The sequence below is a fragment of the Chamaea fasciata genome, unplaced genomic scaffold (genome assembly GCF_029207755.1).
Source record: "Chamaea fasciata isolate MVZ Bird 193981 ecotype frontalis unplaced genomic scaffold, bChaFas1.0.hap1 SCAF_21, whole genome shotgun sequence".
NCBI lineage: Eukaryota > Metazoa > Chordata > Aves > Passeriformes > Sylviidae > Chamaea > Chamaea fasciata.
Window position 1 is genome coordinate 5,137,563 of NW_027094106.1, and position 16,574 is coordinate 5,154,136.

The 16,574-nt window shown below is 52.0% G+C and overlaps 1 protein-coding gene across 2 annotated transcripts in view; it reads right to left on the reverse strand.

Moving 5' to 3' along the window:
- POR (cytochrome p450 oxidoreductase) overlaps positions 1 to 13,406 on the reverse strand; it is a 28,377-nt gene extending 14,971 nt beyond the window's left edge. Inside the window, exons 1-3 of one of the 2 annotated variants that reach the window (XM_066201720.1) lie at positions 13,322 to 13,406; positions 11,046 to 11,182; positions 1,109 to 1,301 (exon numbers count right to left, since the gene is read on the reverse strand). In XM_066201720.1, the coding sequence (XP_066057817.1) occupies positions 1,109 to 1,287 (179 nt within the window). In that variant the 5' untranslated portion in view covers positions 1,288 to 1,301; positions 11,046 to 11,182; positions 13,322 to 13,406. Of the gene's footprint in view, positions 1 to 1,108; positions 1,302 to 11,045; positions 11,281 to 13,321 lie in introns of those variants that run through there. The other variant, XM_066201721.1, reaches the window with a different exon arrangement.
- Between the last annotated feature and the right edge of the window lie 3,168 nt (positions 13,407 to 16,574).

The window sequence follows — 16,574 nt, forward strand, 5'->3', positions numbered from 1 at the left end:
CAGCAGAACAAGGTGGCAACACACAACCAGAAGTCAAAGCTCCTCAGCAAGGTCACCACAGCCTCTGGAAGAGCTGCACATGATGGGCTGTAGGTGGTATCAGTCACAAGGACGGGGAGCACAGGAGCCCAGGCTGTGCCAGGCCAGGATCCAATCTCAGATGGGTAGTGCCCTGTTGCCAGCCAGCTCAACTCTCACTGCAGCACAGCCATTCTTACAAAGGTGACCACGTGCACTGACACACACAGCCCTGGCTGGCAGGCACAGGAAGGAAAGCATCCCAGCAATGCAACAGAACACATTCCCAAGGTAAAGCTGGGCAGGCACAGGCAGCTGGGCTGCTGCCAGCCATGTGTGCACCCATCTGCACGAGGTACCACAGCCCTTTAAAACTGCTGCCCTTTAAAACCCTCCCAGCCAGAAAAAATGTCCTTTCCAACCTCCTGCCACGCCAGAAACAAAGAATGAGCTACAAAGTCCAGCAGAAAACTGATATTAAGTTTGGAATGCGACTGATACAAGGAACAAAATGCACCCAGATCTCCATCTGCATGGCTCATTCCTGGTCCCAAGCCCTTTGCAGAAGACAGGGTGGAACAAAGCTCTCCAAATCCAGTCTCCCACTGCTGTAGTAGCCTGGCATCAAAAGCCAATCAAGTTTTACAGGAGCTGCCAAGCAGCTCATCCCAGGAACTACCTCCCAGCTCCCCAAGACTATTCCTTTTCTTCATAGCTAAGGGTAGATAAAATCTCCAATAGGAAATCTGTTTAGGAGCACATCCACCTTTCTCCAGATTTACCAAAGTGTGACTTTTATCAGAAAACACCGAGAATTAAATCCTTAAGAGTTCTGAAGTACAACCAAAGGCTTTCCTGCCTTGCTCGGGGAAGGCCAATTCCCAATTTGGGCCACACGGTGGGGTAAGGCAGAACTGCAGCCTGGCTCTTCCACCGGGATTTCTGCACTGTGAGCAGAGCACGCAGCAGCTGAGGGCAGAGAAACGCCCCCTCTGCGACCTCCCACAGTCCAGCTGAGCCTCCCAGAGCCCACCAGAAGCAAGAGAGAAAAGCTCCACCGGTGCCACGAAGCCTGAGAGTTGTTACTTACACTGACTGCATTTTGGGGAGGTCAGGCACTTCCTCCTTTTTCTTGCGGAAGAAGAACCAGTAGGTGAAAAGTCCAGTGATGAGGGAGATGAGGAACACGTCCATCATGCTGAAGAGGGAGTCCTGCTGGGCAGTGCTGTCGGCAGCAGAGACGGTCGGGTCCATGCTGGAGTCCCCCATGGCAGTCAGAGGCACTGTGAGCAAGGAAAAGCAATGAGCACCAGCAGCCACATGGGACAGCATAAAAGGACATCCAGACAACGCTTTTTGCTTTACACTTAGTCTCAGGAGCACAAGGCTGCCCAGCATCTCTTTGGAGAGAGACCTTGCACCACAACTCTGCAAGGTTCTTCTGTGCCCTAAGGTGTCCCAGCAAGCTTTTCCCTTCCTGTTGGATCCATGCTGATCCATCTGAAGTATTTGTGTTACTGGGGGATGACCCCACTCTTCCAGTCACCCCACATATCTGGAGCTTTCTCCCTCCGTCCCACAAGGTGACAGGATGCTCTGGCCCCAACTGCTGTACTGATAAATCAGAGCAGGACTGTGGCACCCACTCCCATCACCATCCCCACAACAGGTGGCTACAACACAAATTAGGAATACTTCTGATTTACTCCATTGCAGATTGGATTTACTACCCATCTCTTCCTGGGCCTTTGGCTTCCTAGTCCCCTCCATGATCTCCCCCAGTTTAACTTCCACCTCCCTGAATTACTCCTTTCCACTTACCAAGGCAGAGTTTAGGCGATTTGGGCCTTGCCCACAACCATATCCAGAGTTTGTGATAGCACCAGGGTGAACTCCCAGCCCTCAAATACCCAAGCAGCCCTATGGCCTCTGTCCTTCCCCTGGGGAGCCACCCCTCCCTCCCTCCCTCCCTCCCTCCCTCCGCTGTGCCAAAGCTCGGAACTTCTCTGACCCTAATCCAGATGGCAAGATTATCTTCCCTACATGCAAGGACACACTCCGTCCAAGTAAACAGACAATTAACTCAAAACTTCCAATCAAAACTTGATTTGGAAGGGCAAAGTGACACTCTCCTTGTACTTGGGAATCCTGCCAACCCAGGAGACCATGGACATTTGAACTTGTACCCAGAAAAGTGTCTCAGAGCCGTGGTGGTGCTGCAGGAGGGAAAGGATAAGTGCCATGGCTGAGAAATAAAAGTGACTGAAGTTGAAGGTTATGCCAATACATTCAGGAGCTGGGAAGAAAAGGGAAGGTGATGGTTAGGGAACACTAATGGGGGAGACCAGGTACAACCTTCAGCAAAGATCAACCCCTTGTTGTTACCCCTACAAGGGAAGTCCAGCTCCAGACAACCCTGTGCCACAGGGCACCAGCTATAAAAAGCACCCCGTGGAGCACAGGGAGAAGTCCAGAGCCACATGGGAGTGACCCTGGGTGGGTACTCTGGCAACCCAATCGGCGCTCAACCCCACAAGAAGTTTCGTTTGGTGGAGAACTTGACAAGTAACTGCATTACAAAAGGCACTAAAACACCACTGCAAAGCTTCCTGTTAGGATTCCACAGAAGACACCAAGGAAGAAAAACAAGAGTGATGTGACTGCAGACAAGCAAACTGCACATTCCTCTCCATCAGACAGGTCACCCTGTCCTCCCTCCTTGTAAACTTTCCATCGCTGGATCTTGGAGCCAAGCAAGAGCTGGATGTTACTTCTGTACAAGTGTAGACTAAACTGTTAGTTAAAGCCTCCACAACTGGGGCTTAGTTGCCAAAAAGGCACAGCTCCCAGGAGGATCCCTCTCCTCCTCCTGATCTGGCTCCAGTAAATCACCAAGCAGCTGGTCTGGCAACCAGCACCAGGGGAATATGCTGGTGGGGGAAAGATGTTCCTGGTTTATTGCTTTTATTCCCAAAGAAAGCTCAGAAATTTTAATTACAAGCTCTTCTCCTCTGCCACCCAACCTATAAGAATTTCAGCCAATCTCAGCCAAAACCTGCCAGGCAACCCTTTACTTCATGGAGTTTTGGGGGTTTGGGTCTTGCCATCTCACTCAACACTTGAATTGCTCATTACATCTCAGGGCAAAGAAGCCCTGAGGGCCAGTGGTCCATGATTCCCAGGGAACCTCAACTGCTGCCTGTGCACAGCACAGCCCAGCTCTGCAAAGAGATGGAGGAACCAGTGCCCAGACACAGGCAGGAGTAAATATCTCCAACTCTGCAAGGTGGGTTGGCTTTTTCAGTAGCAGTTTCATTGCCCAAATTATACAAGAGTGGACAATTCCCCTCATTCAGGGCAGTGATGGCCATGTCAGTGTACTTATCCTCAGAACAGCCTGTCTTTCACTCACTTTCCCTGCAAATCACAAGGCCCAAAAGGCAATGAGAAACCTTTGCTCAGAGGAAGCCATGGATAAAACCAAGCCTGATGGAGACCACCCTCAGCTGGTCTGGGGAAGGAGCTGCAGCTCTTTTCTTTCTGAGCACCAAACCCAGCAGCAGCTGAGCCCTGGGAAAGGCTCTTTGCACAGCGGACAGCAGCCTCCCTTGTCACCAACTGCAGGTGGAGAAGAGTTCCAAACCAGACACACCCGAGGTGAGCAGCACCCAGCCCACAGCAATTCCCAGCTCCAGAGCTCAGACATGGATATTCATGAGCTGCCCTGTGTGAGCAAAGAATGAGGGCAAGAGTGAGCCTGTGCTCTCCTCAGCCAGGTGAGGGCTTTGTCTCCAGCCAAAATCCATCACTGTGCTCAAAGCAGCAAATCTTCAGCTCCCACAGCAGAGGGGTTTGGCTTTCTCAAGCCCCCAGAGGTGGTCTGCTCTCCCAAGCAGTGCTGCCTTGGAGAGAGGCATCCTCAGGGAGGCAGCTCCCAGGAATGCTGCCTGGGTGGATGTGGGGGTGGAAGTTGTGCTATCTCCTTGCCTTGACCACGCTGCAGCTCTCCAGGGCTTCAAAGGGAGCCCTGCAGCTGCAGCCAGGCCACCCACTCACTGCTCACAGCCAGGGAAGGCAACATTCCAGGAGGTTCATGGAGCAGAGCCTGGTTTGCTCTCCTCTCTTCATTCACAATCTCCACAGCACAAACTTTCCACACTGACCTCTAACCCTGGGAGGAAACGTGGTCATGGCCTAGTGATAGAACAAGGCACAAGAGCTGCTTTAATTTGGATGCTGGGCACCCTCTGGTCCTGGACATTTGGTTATTCAAGCCTTTTATCCCAGCTACAGATTCTTCTTTCTGCTTTCCCTTTACTACCCCTACCCTCAGGAAAAGGTTAGCAAGAGAAAGGTAAAGGATGTGAAATTAGGCCCCATTTCTCTTTTTTAAAGGACTGTCATTACTCAGGAACTATTGAACTCACTTCACTCAGCACAGGAAGATTATTCCTCAATTTATCTCAGTCTCACCTAGCTGGCTGTAACAATTCTTTTCCAGAAATTCACAGCAACTCATTTTCAAATACATGTCCTTTAGTAACTTCCAATGAAAAGAAACACGACTCTTACTTGAAATTTAGCTATCCTGGGAATCCTGCAGTCTCTGGAAGGGCCTTGGTAGAATCAAACTAGATTTTTTAAAAGGAAAAGGAAATTTATGATGCAGAAGTAAAACTTTCCCTGACAACAGTTTCAAGGGTGGTCATTTTATCCACAGTGTTTATTCTATCTTCAATCAAGGTAAGACAAGATGTCCATATCCCTGGGGATATGGATATGACCATTTTTTTAATGGTGGCTCCAGTTTCTGGATCCCTGTTTGTGCACACAGCAAAGCTATCAGTCTCAGCAAGATGTGAGCATTTACATCACACAGAAAAGTCACAACACTTTGAAAGACTGCAATCAAGTAATGCTGTGTTTTAGCACAGCTTTCCAGCCCCTGAATGTGAGAATTTGCTTGATACATGGCAGCTCACAATAATTCAGATCATCAGGGACCTTCTCTGCACATCTCCGTGCTGGCAAACAGATGTACCTCATCCTCATATTCAATGAAATTTATTCCTCATTCTCATGCACACCTTGGGAAAAAAAAAAAAAAGGACTGGAAGCACTCTCAGTGCCTGGCACTCAAATTCCCCATGATTTCCATCCAGACTAAAGGTGCTTTAAGGCCACAGGGTTAAAAATATATATAGAAACAGCATTACAACAAACAAGGCAGGAGTGATGAAGGCCAAGTGGTCAGCAACCTGAAGAGATTTATTCTCCTTCCTTGCATCAGGAGATGGTGCATCAGATGCCCCTAAAAGCACCCTGGGACACAACACCACAATCACAGAACGTGGCTGGGAGATTTCCCCTTCTGGAAGTCACACTGTGGCATCTCCTAGTGACCAAAAGCCTTGGCTCTGAAGCTAAATTGGTGATGTGGGATGGAAGTTGTCTCTCTTGAGATTGAAGTAGCCTTTTTTTTTTTTTTTTTAATATAATATCTGTGATGAGTTTCAAGTACCTCAGCTGGACTTCCCAGTCCCAGACCAGGACTGCAGCCTGTGACTCTTGCCCCAAAAATGAGTGACCAAGCTCTGTGCTTGACTCTGCCCTGTGCCACCATCAGCACACCCCGACCTGCAGCGTCAGCCTCGCCAAGAGGGGAAGGAGAAGGAAAACTGCTGAGCAAGCACAGCCCAGGGCTGTTCACTGCTCCCATCTCTGATAATCACTCCCAAGCACCAGTTGTAGCTCCAAGGAGCCCCTGATTCCAGCCCAAAACTCCAGAGAGGGATCTCCACAATCCCCACACACCCTGCAGACACAGTCTGCCCTGGCACAGCCGGCACAGGGGCTGCATCCCCTGAGCTATCAAAACACCCAGAGATTTCCCAAGCATCAGCACCCTTTGGACACCTGCAGATAAGCACAGGAGCTGCAGGTGGAACCTCTGTTCTGCAGCGTGGGCAGAAAAAGAATCAGCGGTGATGGAGTCGGAGAGGAATGGCGTGACAAACGTGCAGGGCCACCAGTCACCCTCTGCCCGACACTGGCACCAGTGCCAGGCTCCATTCAAAGGGAGCTCAGCAGGGTGCAGGCAGAGAAGCCTTCCCAGCCCACAGCAAGGTCCAGTCTGTGTCAGCTGAACACCAGCAGGGACAGCAGGGAGTGGTTTGGAGCCAAAGTGCCCTTGCAGCAAAGAGGTCCCCTAATTTCTCTCAGCATGGTGCCAACTCGAGCTCTGGAGCACCCATTCCGTCTCCACTGGCCCACCCAATCCATCCAGCAACACTTACCAAAGGACTGCTTCCCAGATTCTCATAAACAGGAGTCCATGCAAGTCTAACAGCAAATATAACAGCAACACACACTCAAAAAGCTCCTTCAGACCGACCTTCTCCAGCTCAGACCCCCAGGGAAAGCCCTGCACAGGCACACAGGGCAGGGGACAAGGGGAGCACCGCTGGTAGGGAGAGCACTCGTGCTCCCTGCAGCCACGTGACAATGACCCTCATGTCCCTGACTCAGCGCAGGAGCAGAGAGGAAGTGCAGCTGTCACGATTTCCAGTGTTGGGAGCTCTGCGTGGCTGGGGATGTCACCATTGCCACCAGATCTGCCAGACCCCTCTTTCTAACCAGGAAGAAAAAAAAATTTTAAAACTCCCAAAAATTAAAAAAATTCACCATCAAAAAATTTCCCAAGGCAGAGGCAGGTGTGACCAAACTTCCCACCTCACCTGCCCCAGGGATTGCCCTTTCTGTCATGCTGACCACGGCACAACACAGAGTAGGGGCATGATCAGCCTTGAGAAGAAGCCTTTAAAAGCCCAGTTTTAAATCAAAGATCAATTTTTTTCCAGCAGCATCATGGCACAGCCCCAAAATCCAACCTCAGAACAGACACGTAAACGATACGCAACCAAAGCAAGTGAAAACTCCAATTCTTTGTACAGCACTGACCTGCAGCCTGAGCTTTAGATACAACGGCAAAACAGGAAGACTGGAAATAGAAATTAAACAACTGAAACATCTGGGAGGAAAAAAGAAAACCACTGGACAGTCCTCTCACAGGTCTGGGAAGTTCGTGGAGAGCTCACAGAGATGGCAGCACCAAAAGGAAGCTGCACTGAGACCCCAACACTCCTCACAGCAGCAGCAGTGCAGGAGAAGGAAGAGACCTGCCCACAAACAGGAATGCAGTCTTGTGACAAGCCAAGGGCTTCCTTCTCTCACCCACTAATGCCATGGGGCAGGTCACTGATGGCTGTCAGGAAGAGGAGCCCTACAGACACAAGCCCAGGAGGAAGGAGGGGAGGCAGCAGCAGCAGAGAGAGCAGGACTGTGGTGGAGGTGACAGGCCTGCCCAGGCTGCTGTGCCTGGTCTCCTCTGAACCCCACCACAGCCACGACTTCCTGCATGTTAGTGTGTGATACTGGGCAGCAGACCCTCGGGGCAAAACCAGATCTTCTCCTATTCCTCTTAGAAATGCAACCAATTAGACTAAGAAATTCTGTTTACATCAGCCTGTGCCAGGCTCAAATAAGCTCTTTTTACTTCCCTTTTTAGTCAAAGGAGACCTGGCAGGAAAAGTTGGCCTTTCCAAAACAAAAGCAGTTCACGGAAGCAGGTGCTCAGATCCAGGTTATTTAACAATTGCCTTGGATCAGCCTTTTCTCCACAGTTCTGCCACAGGGAGATTGCATTTCCCATCAACAAGAGGATGCCGATCTGGCCAAGACAAGTGGTCCTGTCTGGCCTGGTCTGCACAGGCTCCCTGCTTTGGGTGGGAATCATCACACAGGTGATTCCCTGGGTTGGTGGGGCAGGAAGGCACAGTGAGAAACCTCACAGCTCTCCTTGCCCCTTCAGCCTCGGCTGGACCACACCTGCTGGTGTGAAGGATTGCTACTTTTGGAGCTTCCCTATCACACTCTTCCCACATTTTTCCCCTCAGCTTCGCAGTAACCAGCTCAATGAAGAAGGATAGAAAGTAGCAAAGCCTCACACAAAGCCAGGGAAGTGCTTCTACACACTTCCACCTGCTCAGAAAGCCCAATCCAAACTGAGGAGCTGGCTGCAGCAGCACTTCAGGCAGGGAAAGGAACACAAAAGCTGTTGGGTTTTTTCTGTGAAATGAAAGTTACTCTCATTGTGAAAGGTTGCTTCTACCCAGACCCTGACACACCGGCTCAGACATCAGCAAAACTTCTATTTTAGGCACAGGACAGACACAGAGTGTGCATCAGTCAGTCTGGATCTTGAAATACTGCATATTTGAGCTTCCACCGTGTCACACTTGCACGTTTTCTGGCCCCTGGGTCTTATTCAAGGACAGCAGAGCAGCTGCAAAAGCAAGGCAGGGAACAAGAACTGTTTTACTGAGGCAGAAAGGAAATCTATGCTCTGGGTAGGCTCAGGTGGGGCTCTGCAGTCAGCCCAGTGCACTGAACCAAAGGATTTAAGGCGTTATCCAACACAAAAATGAATTCAAACTTGCCAAGCCGCCCCAAAGCAAGCTAGAATTACTGAACTTGCACACTCCCTTTCACCAGATAAAAGCCTGTCTCTGAGCCTTTAAACATGGGGGATCTGCCCAGCTTAGGCACTCGGACACCTTCCTTTACAGACTAATGTGAGCGAGCACAGAAAAACAGGAGTTCAGGGTTACAGGATAAACAAAACCTGAGAATGGCAGGTAACTGGCCCCCTGTGAACCAACCCTGTTCTCCAGCCTCCCCTCCCAGGGAGGGACAAATCCAGAGCACCACACTTCAGGAATTGCCTGGAAGAGGAACAGGGGTCTCACCAGCACCAACATTCAGGAGCAGGGACAAGTCTGCAGGAGTTTTAAACCACCCTATTGCAAACTCCATGGGCACCTCTCAGGCAAACAATTGCTCAGACAGCTGCAAAACCTCAGGAGTAACCCATCCAGGCATGGACTTTGCATGGTTCAGGTCCTGCCGAAGATGTTTTTCTTAGATCAACATGGAAAATGACGTGTTTCCAGCAGCCTCTTCTGAGATCGCTGCACCCTGTGCTGCCACGGCTGGAAGTTCCTCTCCTCCCCACAGGCTGTTTGTGCACCCTGTGCCTGAGTTTGTGGAGGTTTGATGTGACAGGCTGTGGCTTTGCCTTCAGCCAACACTGGGAAAGGGGCCCTATGGATGGGGTCAGCAGCCAGAGACTTTGACCTCTTCCACCAGGAAAAGTTTGAACAGCAAAACCCTCCAATGCTGGTCTCTTTTGAGAGGTTTCCTTTGAAATCAACAGCTGAAAGAGCACCAGAGGGACAGGGTTAAACAGATCTTGCAAAGTTTTCAGAATTCTCAAGGCTTTTGATGGGAACAGTGTGTTTTGGGGATTTGTTTATTTATTTCAAGAGAACCCAGCACTGTTCGTAAGGAGCCAGGACATTTTATATTTATAAGGCCAGTTTCCTCTGAGAATGCAAGAGCTTTTCAGACATTACAAGCCCATCTCCTACGTTGCTGTAGGGGATGGAGGTGTCACTGCATGATCCTTGCATCTCTTGGAAACTCAGCAGCAGAGCCGTCCTGTTCTGGCTGCGCTATCAGGAGGGTGTGCAATCATCCTACAAAACATCCCTGCCTGCCATGGGTCAGCAATCTGACCTGGACTTCACCTTTTTGAAATGATTTGGGAAATACAGATGACTTCCCAGCCCCTTGCAATCACACATGGCCACAGCAGACCTCAGAACATCGATTCCATACCCAAAACATGACACGGGCCACAAGACACCAGCCAGCTCAGGGGTCACAGGCTGAAAGGCTGGTCCCAACCTGCAAAAACCACAGCTCTCCAACTCCCCAGCACAATCAACACAAAGAGAAGACACTTGACACAGGTTTGGGTTTTTTTTGTTCCTTTGTGACAGGAGCTGCTCCTCTTACCTCCAGCAGTTATGCATTGAGTCCTGTTACACAACCAGGACTTGCACAATCCTTGCAGGCACTTTATCAACTTGCTCCTCCAAAGCTTGGAGTTAGAGAGGAGATGCAGCAATGACCCGTGAAAGAGAGTCAACTGATGTGTTTCACAAACAACCACACATTGAGATCCAGTCTGCTTGCCAGCACTACCAACTCCCCAGGCTGGTTGCTACACCTTCCCAGCAGACTTCCCCTGCATTGCCAGAGCCAGATTTTACCCATGAGAAAAATCCAACCCCATCTCTAACTCCAAACCTCGTCATCTCCTACTCCACACAGCAAGAAAGGAAGGTAAATAATTCAGTACCTCCATTCTTTGCAAAGGAGTGACTGGAGGCATGGATGTGGTTGATTACTAAGCAAAACTACAACAACCTGCCACCCTGGGTCAAACTCAGCCACTCTTTGGACTTGTGGAACTCCAGCAGCCACCAGAGACAGCTTCTGGTCTCCCTGGATTCCATGGGTGATAGCAGCACACAATTAATTCTGAATATTCACTCAGAGATAAACAGCAAGAGATAACAAGCAGCCTGTAATTATTTGTTCTGACCTATGAAATTTCAAAGCCTATAAAAAAGTAATCCTGGCAGAGGTGCACCTGTCACTGCAGGGCCGGTGACTCACTCTCCACAGCAGCATGTACAAAGTAATCTCATCACTGGGATCAAACGATCACATTGGGAAAGCAAATTATGCAAGTTCTACGAATTGTGTTTTTAGAGGCAGGAGAGTCGACGTCATGAAACAGAACAAAGTTCAGTGGCCACAGAGGTAACTGCAGGTGGTTTTCTTTTATACCAGAGGAGGAGATGGCAAAAGCACAGATTTGAGCAGGGAAGCCTTCTACCCAGTCCTTCAGAACTGAGCAAACACAAACTCTGCTGTATCACACCAGGCAAAGAAGACAACAAAGACCAAGTAAGATTTCAGTCAGGCAGTTCCACACTTTGCTTTTGCTGCAGGTAAAGAAACCACCACCCCCAACACCCACTGCCAGCCACCCTCCCCAAACCCAACTGCACCCAGAGATACTCCACAACCTGTGACACTCAAAAGAAAGGGGTTACCTTGCACCTATGGGTCTGCAAACAAGAGCTGGGGGGGCCTGTGAGCTCCAGCACGGAGGGTGGTGAGCAGCAGGGAAAGTCTCCCTTGAGACAGTTCAAAGGGTTTTGGTTGTATGGTTCTGTCTGAGCTCCTCCAGCTGCTCTGCAAGAAACAAAATAGAAGTTGCAGAAGGCACAAACCCAGAAATTCCTGACTGAACAGGAGACAACTGTGAAGTGATGACAAGCAAGAGGTTCTTCCTTGTCACAATTAGAGCAGGACTAATTAAAAGGGGGTTAACTCAGATTTGTGACACTACACCCTCCTTCCTGCCCACTCTGCACCTCACCTTCCAAGGCTTTTACACTCCAAGATTAAAAGAAAACATTCAACTGGAGTTTCTCCCTGTGGCTCTGCATCCTCCCTGCTCCATGTTTTCTAAATACACCTCTCATGCACCCTCATATCCACGTGCAAAACTGAGACACACTTCGTGCCATGCACACCCTGCTTCAGTGCTGTCAACCAGCCGAAGAAAAACCTGTACTGAGACAATGCTGGGTTTGCCAGGAAGGGTCTGGCTCAGCAGCCCTCCCAGACAAAACACTGATTTCCTCATTTGCAGCAGATTAATCAGCGAGCTGCTTTGCGTGTGTGCAACAGCTCCTCGGGATTCCTCAGAGAATTCAGAAATATTGGAAGAAAGCCCATTCCCTTCTATCTAGCAAAAGGGATGTGTGCATCACTGCACCCCACTAAGCAAAAAATAATTATGAAACCCCACAGCTCCTCACAACAGCCCACACAAAGTGTAGAGTTCTGTTGTGGAGGGGATGTCCCCACCAACGCTATCACTGATTCACTTTCACAACTCAGAAACAGAGACCTGACTCTTTCTTCCTTGCACTTTTCCAGTCTCTCAGCCGGATATATGTTTCTACTTTTTAAAGAGCTATAAAAGCACAAATCCGTTTCACTTTTCCAGACCCACATCAGAGAGCCTCAGTGATCCCTCTTCTCTGTACACATTCCACTAAGCATTCCCATTTCCTTTCACACTCCAAAAGCTAACCCAAGGTCTAAGTACAGGCAGAACAAAGCACACTCATGCTGCACCAGCAGTGCTTAGTCCTGCAATTAAGACAACTCCCCAAGAACCAATTCCACGCTGATGACTAATTCCCAACAGTATCATCCAGGTACCTTCACCCCCTCCAGCCTCAATATTCCCAAAACGAGGGGATTCCCATTATTTCCTTTGACAAGCACACCCCCAGAGTGAGTGATTTCACTCTTCCAAGAAACTCCATCAGAGAAAAGTCAGGAGCAAACAGCCCTCCCACACCCCGCAATTTGTAAAATGAAATAGACGGAGCAACAGCGAAACAGCCCAGCCTGCAGCAAAGGTGTCGACTAAACGCTGGGAATAACGTTCTGCAGGGAAGCGCCGGAAAATTAAGCTCGTTAAAGGCTTTTACACAGCAACAGCCTGGGATGGGCTAAGTCTGAGCAACCCTTGAGTGCGGTGGAAGCAAGGCCGGGCAGGCATCACCCCGCTCCCAGGCTGCCCACCCTGCCGGGGTGCTGCTCAGCCCTCCACTGGCCCCGGGGGGACAGGTGTGATGGCGGCACCCCCCAAACAACAGGGGGGGCACTCATGCCATGCACTGGTCACCAGTCTCCCCAGTAACAGGGTGCCCAGCAACACCAGACATTCCCAAAAAGGACAGGCTCTGGTCATGGAATTCCTACCAGGTAACAGGGGACCAGTCACATCAGACTCCCCAGGTGACAGGGAGCTCTGGTCATCCCGGTCCCCCGCAGTTAACAGGGGACAATCACAGCACACTCCCCAGATAACAAGGGTCATCCCAGTCCTCCCCGACCCCTCTAAGAAGAAGAATCTCTAAACATCTCAATAACCCGCAGTAACGGGATGCCCACTCACACCAGACCTCCCGGTGAACAGGGGGCTCTGCTCATCCCAGTCCCTCCCCAAAAAGAGGTCCATTCACATCGACCTTCCCGCCAATAACAGCGGGGCCACTCACGGCAGCACCCCCACACAGGGGACCCCAGTCATCCCAGGAACAGGCAGCCAGTCACACCAGTCCCCCCAATATAATAAGAGCCCCCATCCCATGCCAATCCCACCAGGGGATGCCGGACCGCCCCTCCCCAGCACAGAGGATCCCGGCAGCGGAGCTCAGCCCCCCCCCCCCCTCAGCCCCAGAGGCTCCCCGGACCCGCTCCTCCTCAGCCACATGTCCCCGGTGCCCCGAGTCCCCGCACCCACCGCCGGCCCGGCCCGTCTGGCGCTGGCGGCTCCCGCGGCCCCGGCGCGGCCGGCACGTACAGCGGGCCGCACCACCCGGGCACACACGCGGGGGAACACGCTCCGCCCTCGCCGCCCGCCAATAGGCGACGGGCGCTACTGCCCGTGGAGATCCCCCCTCTGCGGCGGCGCATGGTAGAGCCCCAGGAGGGGGGTCTTAAAGGCACAGGAGCGCCCGGGAGGGGCCGGGGTGAAGTGCGGGGTCAGGGGGCGGTCAGAACTGGGGCGTGGGGTGGTCAAGGGTTGGGGTCAGGGTGAAGACGAACAGGGTCCAGAGGGCACAGTGGGCGCAAGCAGGGGGGCAGCGTGGGCGGCGGGCTTGGATCAAGACGGGGGGCAGGGTTGGGGTCAGCATAGTAGTTCGGGAGTGAGTATGGGGGTGAGTGGTGGGGTCAGAGTTGGGGTGATAGTGGGAGCAGGGCTCGGGTCACTGTGGAGTCACGTTTGGGGTCATGAGCTGGGGTCGTGGGCTGGGGTCAGGGTGCTGAGGTCAGTTTTGGACACCAACTCTGGGCTGAGCCAGGACCTGCAGAACCAGGTGCCCTGTCTGCGGCCACTCCTGGGTGCACATGGTGCTGCTGTGGGACTGCCAGTTCCCCCCAGGGTCATTGCCCAGACCAGGGCCCCGTGGGGGGCCAAGGGGACCCCACGATGGGGGGTGGCACCCAGTCACTGCCACGCTCCCTGGGAGCCAGGGTGTTGCTCCACCCGGGGCAAGCACATGCTTCTGATTTAACCACAGCCCAGATGATTTGGATGTTTTGGGGTGGTCTATCTCTCGCTGCCACACCGGAAAGTTGCACAAGCAGCTCTGGAAGCATCCCTCACAGTCCCAGTGGAAGATTTCGCAACCCAGACTTCCAGACCCCGGGTCCCACAGGGGCCGCTATTCTCCTCTCTGTTGGTTTTTTTTGGGGGGGTGAAGCTGGGTTACAACTCTGCTGTTTCCAACCTGGCCAAAGCCAGAGCACAGCTTGCCCTGACCCCACTGAGCAGCCCCACGCCTCTGTGGGGTCACCCCGGGCTGGGTCCCCTCCCTCTGCCTGCTGGGCAGTGGCACATCCAAAGTCACCACCCTGACACTATCGCTGTGTTGACACTCGCTCCAGAGTCAATAAAAGACTCGGGGAAGGTCCAGAGTCTGAGCTGGGCCTGGCAGGGGCCAGAGGAGCCAGAAGAGGTGTGAGGAAGGGGCACAGACCCGAAGAACACCCTGTTTCCTGACAGCATTTGAGCAGAGGGTTGAGGGGTGTGAAGTAACCTGAGTACTGGTGCCACTCACATCAGTTTTGGGATTGACTCCATGGAAGCTCCCTGAGGTGACTGGTCTGTGACTGTGCCCCATGGGGTGAATGGACACGGGTTAAAGACCCCAGTGGTCCTGAGGACAGAGCAGGTCTATGGCTGGGGTCCTCGACAGGGATTATGGCACAGCCTGTCCCCACAGGAAAGGGGCTGGGGTCTCATCACACCCAGCCCAAACCCCCCGGGGCAAGCAGCAGAGTCCTGCAGCCCAGAGACCAGTTTGTCTCTCTACCTATTTCTCCCACCTCTCCAGCTCTCCTCTGTTCCCAGCACAGTTTGAGGCTGAACTTTTGGCCACAGAACCCTCACAGTGCCAGCAAACAACACGGGACAGCCATGGAGGTGGCATTTGGCACTGTCCTGGCCCTGGCACAGGGAACTCGGCCCCCAGTCAGGATGTCTGCATGGGTGTGCTTGGCCAAAAGTTAATGACAGGAAAGCAAAGAAACACAGACCCGCTTTCAATCCAGCACCAATGTCTCCTGCCAGGCCTCCCCTCTTTGTGGGTCCCCTCTCACTCCTGGATGGGGCAGCAATGCAGGTCCAAGTCAGTTCTGCTTTCCTTGTGCATCCCTGGCTCCTTTTCCCTTGCACCATGGTGGGAGCTGGAGAGCTGAATGGACTTGGACTTCCAGAGCATCCTTCCCATGGCAGGACCATTACTCCAAGGACAGGCAAGAGCTGGCTCTGCTCCCAGCACTTGTCCCTGGACTGTCACTCTGCAGTGACCCTCTGAGGACATGGGGGCAACCCAAGGAGCTTTCTGGACTCTGTGCAACCTGTGCACAGACGCAATCCTGGCATGGAATGAAGTGGCAGTTTTACTAGGAATGAGGCAGAGGCACAGAATAACAAACCTCCAGGGACAGCACGTTCCCAGGGGCAGCCACCCCAGGGGCAGCCATCCCAGGCTGAACTGAGAGGTTATTGATTTTTTTTTTCTTTTCTTCTTCTTTTTTTTTTTTTTTTCTTTTTTCCTTGCTTTAGGAACTTCAATTCTCTGTCTCCCCACCAAGGCAATGAGCGGGTATTGCAATGTGTGGTGAGTAACGCTACTGTGAGTTTAGTTAGGCAGATGCCAAAGCCCAGTGAGCTGATGACTTTTACCTCCCTCTCCTTCAAATCTAAATCCTCTTCTCAGCCTTAGACAGATATGCAAATATTTCATCCCAACCTGTTTCCTCTCTCTCAGCAATTTCACTTCCTTGGGTGATGAGTCCTGAATTCACCCCCAGCCCTGAGGAACTGGGACTTGGACTCCACTGCCCCAGAGCATTTCACTGTGGAATGGATGCCCTCAAAACTGCAGGGAACAGAAAATAAATCTCCACAAACATCCATCTGAAGGGCCCTGAACACAGGTCCAACACATTGCACACAACCAGTAAGTGCAGCTGGACTCAGAACACTCCTGGGGACGTGGTGGAAGCTGTAGAAATCAGAGAGACCAAGTGATCTGCCACAGTCACCGAGAAGCTCCCAAGAGATGTGGGAGCAGAAAGAAAAAAAATTCAAACTGTGGTTTTGTGCTCATCCGGCATGTCCTGTCCTCAGGGCCCACCTGGAAGGCTGTGGAAGTTGTCTTGTCCCAGCACAGAAAGGTTGGTGGCTGGTACCTGCTCCTTCCCTCCTGGAGGGAGGTTTGCACCAGCCGGGGCTGGGGCTGTTGCCGCTGCCGGCAGTGACACTGCGGTGACAATTACAGGGCTTCCTCTCCCGCTGCAAAGCCAGGAAACTACTGGAAACACGCCATCCCTTTGACAGCTCTGCGGGGAGAGCGGATCGCTCACCAGATCGACTGATAAAGAGCAGGACAGGAAAAACAACCGGTTTCCAGCGTTTTCCAGCGTGCAGTACCGCTTGTCCCCAGTGCTCGTCCTCAGTGCGCGTCCGAGGCCACCAGCCTGAC